Raw genomic sequence first — 11,167 nt, 5'->3', positions numbered from 1 at the left:
CAGTTCTGTATCCGAATAGCTAGTTCTCCCTCTATTCCATGAGATCTAACCTTGCTAATCAGTCTCCCATGGGGTACCTTGTTGAACGCCTTACTGAAGTCCATATAGATCACATCTACTGCTCTGCCCTCATCAATCTTCTTTGTTACTTCAAAAAACTCAAATCAAGTTGCCTGACGTTGTTTGACAGTTCCTTGCTCTTCTCTATCACTGGCCTAAACTTTATTACACAATGACTACTTTTAACTAAATGTTCCTCAAAGGCATTTAGTTCACTCAGCACAGTCATTTCCTAGCACCAGATCCAAAAATACCTCATTTCTGGTTGGCTGAGGACATTCTAGTCAGTGAAGTTCTCATGAACACATTTCTAAACAATATTTCACTAGTTCCCTTTATGGTAACACTATCCCACACAGAAATTGCTGGAGAAACTCAGCAGGTCTGGCAGCATCTGCAGAGAGAGAAAAACAGAGTTAATGTCTTGAGTCTGATAACTATACCTTGGTTCTGAGGGGATGGAAAACGTTAGTTTTTATGCTGTTTAAAAGGGAACTGGAACAGATAGTGAGTGCTAATGGTGATAAGGGAGAATTAAGATGTAAAATTGGTGTCAATGGTGAGTTTGAAACTGAGAAAATAGGTCAGCTCTTACTTAGAACAAAGCCAACAAGATACAAACAAGACACAGCAACAGAGGATCAAAATGGAGGCTTGGAGTTGTTGAACCCAATGTTGAATCCTAAAGGTTACGAGGTGTTAAAGTATAAAATGAAGTGTTGTTTGCTAGAACCCTTTCTGACACCCTCACTATCTGTTCCATTTGCTGCTCCCACTTTCTGTTCACAGAATAAAATCCATCGTTTTCAGGCCTCAATCACCTCTGAAAACAGGTCACTGGACTGGAAACATTAACTCTTTCTTTTTCCAAATGCGGTACCTGTTGAGTTTCCTGAGCAGGTAATGTGAGCACAGATTTTCAGCATTAACAGTATTTAGTTTTAATTCTATTCCATATAATTCTTTTACAGATTGCAGACTTTGGGCTGTCTAATCTGTACCAGAAGGACAAATTTCTGCAAACCTTCTGTGGGAGCCCACTTTATGCTTCACCGGAAATTGTCAATGGCCATCCATATCATGGACCAGAGGTTAGTGTCTCAGGCTGGTGAATAAACCAGTGCTTAACCAGGTTAGTGTTCCAAGTTGGTGAATGAACAAGTGTTAAACTGGGTTAGTATTCCAAGCTGGTGAATGATCCAGCACCAAAACAGGTTAGTGTCTCAGGCTGGTGAATGAAACAGCACTATACTGGGTTAGTGTTCCAAGTTGGCTGGGTTCATGTGGCAGGCTGGTGAATGAACCACTGCTAAACCATGTTAGCTTTCCAGGCTGATGAATGAACTAGAGTTTAACCTGGGTCAGTGTTCCAGGCTGGTAATGGATTAGCACTTGACAGTGTTAGTATCCCAGGCTGGAGCAATTAAACAGCATCTAACTGGATTAGTTTACCAGGCTGGAGAATTAGCGAGTACTTAACAAGGATATCAACAGAGGTTGGTGAATAAACCAACATTTAGCCCCTGGTGCTGGTTTCTTTTGATGGGAGATTTGCTGATGAAACATTTGCCATTTTTAATTTATTTGCAGCTGCTTGTTTTTATTCTTAGATAGCTGATTGAAGAGTCAATAAATGATAATGTTGGACTATTCTTTGGAATTACATTTTCATAATTGTCATCTGACCTATTTAGTCAACAAATATTGTCATTATGAATGGGAAATTAGCTAATTGCTATAAGTTAGTCAGTCCAAATAATTTGATAATGAAATGGTGTAAGTCAGTAGAAGAGTGAGTAAGGCAGGGAGGATTTGTTCTTGTCTTACCCTGGAACAAACCTTTTTGAATAAGGTTCACTACCCTCCAGTCTTTCAGAACCTCACCCATGGCTAACGATTAGATTACATTCTCTACAGTGTGGAAACAGGCTCTTCAGCCCAACAAGTTCACACCCCCCCTCCGAAGAGAAACCCACCCAAACCCATTCCCCTACCCTATATTTACCCCTGACTAACGCACCTAACACTGTGGGCAATTTAGCATGGCCAATTCACCTGACATGCACATCTTTGGATTGTGGGAGGAAACCGGAGCACCCAGAGGAAACCCACGCAGACACAGGGAGAATGTGCAAACTCCACACAGACAGGTGGGAATCGAACCCAGGACCCTGGTGCTGTGAGGCGGCAGTACTAACCACTGAGCCACCATGCCACCCATGATTCAAGAAACTGAACAACCAGGGTGAAACGGAAGGAAATCTGGAATTTTCAGCAGGCAAAGCATTGTTCAAAGTTGTCACAATCACTGCAACATCACTCAATTTCAGAATCCAGTTGCAATAATTTCAGTGTGGGGGATTTATGTTTAAATAAATGTGCTAAAGCCCTGCTCAGAAAGTTCTAGATTCGAAGGATGTTAATGCTGGTCATCAAACTCAGATGGCTAGATGCCAGGAGAATGCATTGTGGGATATCTCTAGTGTCAGTACTGATTGGACACAAAGGCAACACCAACTTGGTCTCAAAGCATTAACGTTACAACTCAGAGAAGGAAACTCTAGTCATTGTGTGCTCATGTAACTGATCACAAGCCGTTGGATAAATCTCCTGATCCTGACCGGATATATCTAAGAACCCTGCAAGAGGCTAGAGAAGAAATTGCAGGCATCCTAGCTGATTTTTTTTATCATCATTCGCCATTGGTGAGGTTCTGAAAGACTGGAGGGTAGTGAATGTTGTTTCCTTATTCAAGAAGGGCTGCAAAAAAAAACCCCTGGGAACTACAGACCATTAAGCCTAATGTCAGTGTTAGATAAGTTACTTCAGAAGATTCTTACCGGTAAGATACACATGCATTTGGAAAGACAGGGTTTGATTAGGAGTAGTCAACATGGCTTTGTGCATGAAAGATCATATCTCACAAATTTGTTAGAGCTCTTTGATGAAGTGAGCATGAAGATGGATGAGGGCAGGGTGGCAGATGTAGTCTACATGGATTTCAGTAACGCCTTTGATAAGATTCCATATGGTAGATTGCTCTGGAAGATTGGATCAAATGGAATCCACGGGGAACTGTATACACAGTTGGCTTGATGGTAGGAAGCAGAGGGTAATAGTGGATGGATGCTTGTAGAACTGGAGGCTTGTGACTAGTGGAGTGTCTCAGGGGTTGTTGCTGGGCCCATTGCTGTTTGTTATCTATATCAATGATTTAAATGAGAATGTACAAGGCATGATTAGTAAGTTTGCTGATAATGTTGGACAGTGAGGAAGAGTATTACAAATTGCAGTAGCTGCTTGATCAGCTAGGGAAATGGGCTGAGAAATGGTAAATGGAGTTTACTATAGGTAAGTGTGAGGTGTTGCATTGTGGAAAGTCAAATTAAGGTAGGAGTTTCATGGTGAATGGTAGGGCTTTAAGGAGTGTAATGGAACAGGAGGACCTTGGAGTTCAGGTGCAAGGTTCTCTGAGAGCAGAGTCACAGGTAGACAGGGGCAGTGAAGAAGGCTTATGGCACACTGGCCTTCATTAGTCATGGCATTGAATAAAGAAGTTGGGAAGTTATATTGCAGTTGTACAGGACCTGAGGCTGCACTTGGGAGTATTGTCAGTTTTAGTCACCTTACTATAGGAAGAATATTTTTAAATTAGAAAGAGTGCAGAAGAAATTTACAAGGATGTTGCAAGACTCAAGTTATAGGACAAGCTAGGACTTTTTTTCTTTAGAGAGTAGGAGACTGAGGGGGTATCTTATAAAAGTGTATAAGATCATGAGAGGCATAGATAGGGTGAATGCACTCAGGAATCAAAGACTGGAGAGCATCAGTTTAAGGTGAGAGCAGAAAGAATAAAAGGGAACCAGAGGTGCAGCTTTTATAAACAGAGGGTGGTACTCATATGGAATGAGCTTCCAGCGGAAGTGGTTGAGGTGTGCACATTAACATTTAAAAGGCATTTAGACAAGTACTTGGATAGGAAAGATTTAGAAGGATATGGGCCAAGTGCAGGGAAATGGGGTTAGCATGGATGGACATTTCGGTTGGCATGAATTTGTTTGGGCCAAAGGACTTGTGTATGTGCTGACTCTATGACTCCATTTGTGTATCTGTGGAAGCTCTCACTATCTGCAGTCTGGAGCTGATTGGGTGTTCCCGTTTGGCACTCTCAGGTAGACAGCTGGGCTCTGGGTGTGCTACTGTATACTCTGGTTTACGGGACCATGCCATTTGATGGTTGCGACCACAGAAATCTCGTCAGGCAGATAAGCAGCGGGGATTATCAGGAACCCACTCCACCATCAGGTAGGTGACAGTTGATAAGAAGGTACTGATGAACTGAAAATGGTGGGCTTAGTGCCAATAATGAGTAACCATTTAGAATCCAAAACTTGAGCACATGTTAATCCAGAGCAGCGAAAATAATGAATCGAGTTTGACTGATTTATGCAGCCACACACACATGTAGCTTAAGGGGGGCTCAACCTGATAATGATAATGTTGGAGTACTCCTTCGAATTACATTTTAATAATTGTTAACCAATCCATTTTTAATTAATAAGTATTGTCCACATGACTATGAAATTAACCAATTGCGATGACACAGTCAGTCCAAAAAGTTTGATTTAATTTACCTTCTGGCCTGAGCAGAACCCAGAGTGATTTTGTTTTTAGCTGAGCTAGTGCTGCTTGATGGCACTGCCAATGGACACCTTTTTTGATGATCAAGAGTAGACTGATGTGGCATTAATGGCTGGCTAACTTTGATTTTGTCTGCTTTTTGTGGACAGGATAAACCTCGGCAATAATCCACATTGTCCAATCGATGCCAATGCTGTGGCTGTTCTGGGAAAGTTTGGCTAGGTGCACACCTAATTCTGGAGCATAAATCTTCAGTATTCTGACCAATTCTGGCCATGCTGTTTAGAATGGCTTTAAAGAGGACACAAAATAAATTTAATCAGATATTTCAGGTGATGAATAACCATTATGTGGAGAGTCATTTGCTCTTTGATAGAACCAGCACAAAGTTAATGGGTCTAAAGGCCTCGAGCTGTCCTGCAGAATTATTTAATTCAATGCAACCTTGGAAAGTCTGATGAAAACCCTTTATTAGATTGAGCAAGAAGGCAACAAAATATAACCTCCTATTCAGTGTATATTAGATGTGAGTACTAATGATAACTCATGAACTCACATTTAGCCAGGCCTCCTTGAGTTTGAAAGTGTTGTCTAAACTAGTCCCCGTGCTCCATTTTCTTTAATAATTCTTTTCTGGATTGTGGTTGTCAATGACAAGGCCATTGTTGCCCATTTTGCATTGTCCTTGAACTGCTAAGCCATTGTGGCTGTGAATCCAGAGATACATATAGGTGAGACTAGTTAAGGATGGTAGATTTCAAAGTGAAACAGATTAGATTTTCACAACAATTGTCAATGGTTTTCCAGTTATCATTAGACTAACTTTAAATTCCACATGTACTAATTGAATTCAAATTTCACCAGATTCCATGCAATGGATTTTAAATCACATTCTCAGATAATTAACCTAGATCTCTAGTATGCTAGTTCATGACAATACCATTACATCACTGAAACTCCCTCCCTAAAAGCAAGTATATTTCATGAATTTGTGCATTCCTTTCCTTAATGCACTGCCATAACAACACATTCTAACCACATCTGATTAATTTTCTTTCAAGATGTCCTTGCCATAACAGTGCTTTAGTGAGAAACTACACATATCATTTATGATATTTTTCTTTTCACCTGTTCCTACTACATCCAAAATGCAGGCTTACTCAAACTCCTTATAGATACTTGACTGATTTATCATGGCATTACTTATCTCTTCTCACTATGGTAAATGTTTCCCATGCACCAGGTCTGTTTGGTCATTGTGGAATGAAACCTTGTATTTTGTAAGTTTCCTGTAGCTGTTTGCCCTGGTACATTGATACACTCAGATTGAGATCAGCTCTTGACAAATTAAAGGGATAAGGTGACCAGGGTTGATGTGATGTGAATTGAAACCCAAAACAGGCATACACAGTAAATGATTATCAGGTGGTGTACTGATATTGTCACTGTACTAGTAATTCAAAGGCCTAGGCTAATCACAGCAGATGGTGAAACTTGAATTCATTTCATAAATCTGCTACTATCATTAAAAACCCATCTAGTTCACCAATGTCCTTCAAGAAAGAAAATCTGCCATCCTCACCTGATCTGACTCCAAACCTACAGCAATGTGGCTTACACTTACCTGCGCTCAGAAATGGCCGAGCAAGCAACTCTGTTCAAGAGCAATTAGGGATGGGCAATAAATGTTGGCATTGCCAGCGTTGCCCTTGTGTTGTTAAAGAATAAAACAGAATGTTAAGGTCAGTTCTGTAAAGAGCGAGAATCATGGCCAGGAATTGCAATGTGACTGTCTGTTGCTGCTCCCTGACAGATGCCCGTGGCCTTATCAGGTGGATGTTGATGGTGAATCCTGAGCGCCGAGCCACAATTGAGGACATCGCTAACCACTGGTGGGTGAATTGGGGTTATCAAGCGAGTGTGTGTGACTGCAATCCTTTTGGAAGCTCAGAGGTTAGCTTTATTGGTTGGCAACATCACTCACGCTGTTCACAGTCAGAGGGCGAATCAAAGCTAAAATGCCCAGTAAAGCAGTTCCAATCTCAGGGAGTGCGAGCAGCTCAGACATCTGTGAAGAAGTCCAAGAAAGAGACTGACATTGCTCACTGTCTGCATGAAGGAATGCCAAGCAACAAGTGCATACTGAAAAGGCCCAAAGGAATTTTAAAGCAGAAGATGGCCGATGACTGTCATGCTCACAGCACTGGGGGTGTGAAAGTAGTTTCAGAGCATGAACTTAGCATGAGCAGTCCCTCTGCTGGAGCCTTTGGAGGCATTGAAACAACTTCTCTGTGCACACAAACTGCTGAAAACTCCATTGTGAAGCCGAAGAAGGGAATTCTGAAAAAAGCACAGCAGAGAGAATCTGGTTATTACTCTTCCCCCGAGCACAGTGAATCGTCGGAGCTCCTGGATCGGGACTGTGCGGCTAATACCAACTCCATCTGCTCTCCTAAGCATGGTGCAGGTTTTAAGGGCCCTGGCATAATGGCCCAGGGAAGGAAAGGAATCCTGAAGCACACTGGCAAGTTATCAGATTCTGCCATGAACAGTGAATCATCATCAGAGATTACAGAGTTAACACAGCAGGTGACAGAAGCTCAAGGCTGCAGCCTCTCATCCACAATTAAAGACAAGGGCAGCCTCCTCTCTAAAGAGTCATTCAAGCTGCACCATTTACCAGAAGACAGGCCAATTCGCAGCTGTGTCTCTGCAGGAAACCTGCTGCATCTCGAAGACTTTGAGGGGTTGAGGATCCACCAACCTATTTGCCACATGAAAGCTTTCTGTCAACAACTGAGTGACAGCAGCTCCTCTCTGCTCACGGACATGGACAATTTCACTCAGATCTACAAGAAAGCTCTTGAGATAAGCAGCAATTTGGAATGAGGAGTTTGTGTGTGACAGCTGAATGCATGGATTGATTTGTTAGCATTTAATGGTAAAATCAGAAGCATGGTAAGAGTCCCTTGCAGTAGCACTGAATGGGCTCTAAGTAAGTGAAGGGGGAGAAGGATTGGAAGGTCAATACTAGTAATGAGGCCAAGTGAATATAACGAAGTGTATTGGGGTTATTGAGGCATCTGAGGAACTAGAGGATTCACATTGAGGTTTGGATGTATACTGAATCGAGATTTTTGAGACTGGTTTTTGGGAAGCTGCTATCAGGAATGTTCTCTCCTGTTTTGACAGGAACTCCACAATCAGAATTGAAGGAGCTGAAAGCTCAACCTATTGGACAGTCATTTAACAGTTTGGCTGTAATAAGACTTGAAAAGGATGAAACTCCAGAGTAAAGAATTAATTAATGAATGAATGTGATGTCTATATTCATAAACTAAAACCAATGATTGCATCTAGCAGTGACTAGCATGTGTAAAATTACTTAGGTATATCATTATTCCTGTGAAACTTGACTAGATAATATTTCCATGGTACGTATTGTATTTCTGCTGAATGTGATATTATTTATGTCAGTGTGCTTTAACTTATTGGCGTCTCAGCCATTTGTTGTTGTAATGTATTGCATGAAATGATAAAATTGTGCTAATGTTTTAACCTAAAATCAGAGTTGACACTGAATAATCTGTTTGGCAAGATGTCACTAGGCAAAAAAACACTTTCTACAGTAATCACTGGTTCAAGAAAAATCAGCAACATCTGAAGTTGCTGATGTCAATGCACTAAACTGGACATGCAAGAAAGTCAATGTTTGTTTCCTTTGCAGAAGACAAGGGGTGGAATCTTGTAAGGGTCAAAGTGATGTGGGCAGTGATGATGTGTGTGAATGAAGTGCAGTAATGCCCATCTTGAAATCTCATGCCATATTTTATGCTTTTCACAAGCAGTATGGTGATACAACATTCTCTCTGGGTAGTGGTGTGATGCCAATTAACTCATTACTGCTTGTCAAATGCCTTGTTAACACCACAGCTCATTTATTACCCCAAATAAGTTAGATATTGGAAAACACGACAAGGAAACTAGAGTGGGCCCCTGGTAGATTTAGCTTACTATTTGCTCTGAGCCATCTGTATGTTGGATATCAGGCATCAACATCTCAGGGCATATTCCATGGGCACCAGCCACACACACCCTACATCCACAGGCATTAGCATCTGACATGTACAAGCCTTTAAGAACCCTTGTGGGACAGTGGCACTGCTGCCTCAAAGCACCAGAGACCCGGGTTCAGTTCCTGCCTTGGGCAACTGTCTGTGTGGAGTTTGCATGTTCTCCCTGGTGTCAGTAGTGGGTAAGTTGTTGGAAGGGTTTCTGTGGACAGGATGATATGCATTTGGAAAGGTAATGACTGATTTGGAATCGTCAGCATGGCTTTGTGCATGGGAAATAGTGTCTCTCTAACTTGATTGTGTTTTTTGAAGAAGTGACAAAGAGGGTTGGTGAAGGAAGAGCAGTGAACATTATCTGTATAGACTTCAGTAAGGCATTCGATAAGGTTCCGCATGGTAGACTGGTTAGCAAAGTTAGATCACATGGAATACAGGGAGAGTTAGCCATTTGGATACAAAATAGGCATGAAGGTAGGAGGTGGTGGTAGAGGATTGTTTTGAGGACTACAGGCCTGTGACCAGCAGTGTACTGCAAGGATCGGTGCTGGGCCCACTACTCTTTGATATTTGTATAATGATTTGGAATTTGAATATAGGAAGTATGTTTAGTAAGTTTGCAGATGGTCCAATGGGCCAAGGATTGGCAGATGGAGTTTAAATTAGATAATTTTGAGGTCTGCATGTTGGAAAAGCAAATCAGGGCAGGACTTACACACTTAATGGCAAGGTCCTGGGGAATGTTCCCAAACAAAGAGACCTTGAGGTATAGGTTCACTGTTCCTTGCAAGTGGAGTCACAGTGAAGAAGGCGTTTGGTATGCTTTCCTTTGTTGGTCAGTGCATTGAACAAGGGAGTTGGGAGGTCATGTTGCGGCTGTACAGGACACTAGTTGTGCCACTTTTGGAATACTTCATTCAATTCTGGTCGTCTCTGCAATAGGAAAGATGGTGTGAAATGTGAAAGGGTTCAGAAAAGATTTACAAGGATGCTGCCAGGGTTGGAGGGTTTGAGCCATATGGAGGGACTGAATAGGCTGGGGCTTCTTTTCCTGGAGTGTTGGAGGCTGAGGGGTGACCTTTATAGAGGTTTATAAAATCATGAGGGGTATGGATTGGGTGAATACCAATGTCTTTTCCCCAGGGTAGGAGAGTTCAGAAGTAAAGGACATAAGCTTAAGGTGAGAGGGGAGAGATTTAAAAGGAACCCTAAGGGGCAACGTTTTCATGCAGAGGGTGGTGTGTGTATGGAATGAGCTGCCAGAGGAAGTAATGGAAGCTAGTACACTTACAACATTGAAAAGGCACCTGGATGGGTATATGAATAGGAAGGGTTTAGAGGGATATGGGCCAAATGCTTGCAAATGAGACTAGATTAATTTAGAATATCTGCTCAGCCTGTATGAGTTAGACTAAAGGGCCTGTTTCCATGCTGTACATCTCCATGACTCTATGATCAAGATGAGAAATTTCTGCACAGGATTTTGAATCTTTCGAATTCTGTATTCCATACAGTAATGGTTGCCCCATTATTTAAAGCTGCGATAGAAAGATTTTGGTATTTGGAGATTCAAGGGATATGTGAAGGTGGAATTAAAGCCCAAGATCAAGCATGATCATATTCAATAGGGAGGCAGGTTGAAGGGGCTGAAAGATCTACTTTTGCTCTACTCTCTTGTATGGTTATGATAGTGATATATTTCAGCAGGACACTGATGGGCTGCTGAATAGGTGGAAACAACAATTGGAATTGAATGCAGAGATTTATGAAGTGATTCATTTTTGTACAAACAACAATGGGCAGGATGGCCTAATTTCTGCTCCTATGTCTTATGGTCTGCAATATCAAATAAAATATATAATTCTACAGAGGCTACAGAAGCAGAAAATGCACCATCACTGAATGTGGAAGAGCAGGTTGAGGAAATGGTTGGAAAGGCATATGGAAACCTGGACTTTATAAAGTGGTAGAGAGAGCAAAAACACGGAATTCATGAGAAACTTGTACAACACACTGGTACAGCCTCATCTTCATAGCGTCCAATTCTGGGCATTGTATTTAATGAATGCTCTGAAAGCTTTATAAATGGTGCCAAAAAAAGTAATGAGAATGGTTCGAGGGAATGAAGGATTTCAGTAATGTGAATAGATTGGCATAGCTGTGTTTTTTTCTCTTTAAAAAAGTTAAGAGACTTGGTAGAAGTGTTCAAAATCATGACAAGTTTAGAGATTCAATTCAAATTATTCTCAATGTCAGAAGGCATGTACTGAAGGTGACTGGCAAAAGAACGCTAAGAGAAAGCTTTTTTAAGCAGTAAAAGGTTAGGATTTAGAATGCATAACCCAAGTGTGTGGAAAACAGTTCAATGTGGGAGACTGGAGAAGCAGCTAAAAAGT

At 41.5% G+C, this 11,167-nt stretch overlaps 1 protein-coding gene across 1 annotated transcript in view; it reads left to right on the top strand.

The window, feature by feature from the left end:
• Positions 1-8,848, top strand: part of nuak1b (NUAK family, SNF1-like kinase, 1b) — a 79,348-nt gene extending 70,500 nt beyond the window's left edge. The window contains exons 5-7 of the mRNA XM_043713269.1: positions 1,032-1,151; positions 4,233-4,365; positions 6,515-8,848. Of these exons, the coding sequence (XP_043569204.1) occupies positions 1,032-1,151; positions 4,233-4,365; positions 6,515-7,590 (1,329 nt within the window). The 3' untranslated portion in view covers positions 7,591-8,848. The remainder of the gene's footprint in view (positions 1-1,031; positions 1,152-4,232; positions 4,366-6,514) is intronic.
• Positions 8,849-11,167: the final 2,319 nt, after the last annotated feature.

This window comes from Chiloscyllium plagiosum, chromosome 23, assembly GCF_004010195.1.
Source record: "Chiloscyllium plagiosum isolate BGI_BamShark_2017 chromosome 23, ASM401019v2, whole genome shotgun sequence".
NCBI lineage: Eukaryota > Metazoa > Chordata > Chondrichthyes > Orectolobiformes > Hemiscylliidae > Chiloscyllium > Chiloscyllium plagiosum.
The sequence above is the reverse complement of the archived record's forward strand: the minus strand, read 5'-3'. Positions and strand labels throughout refer to the sequence as shown.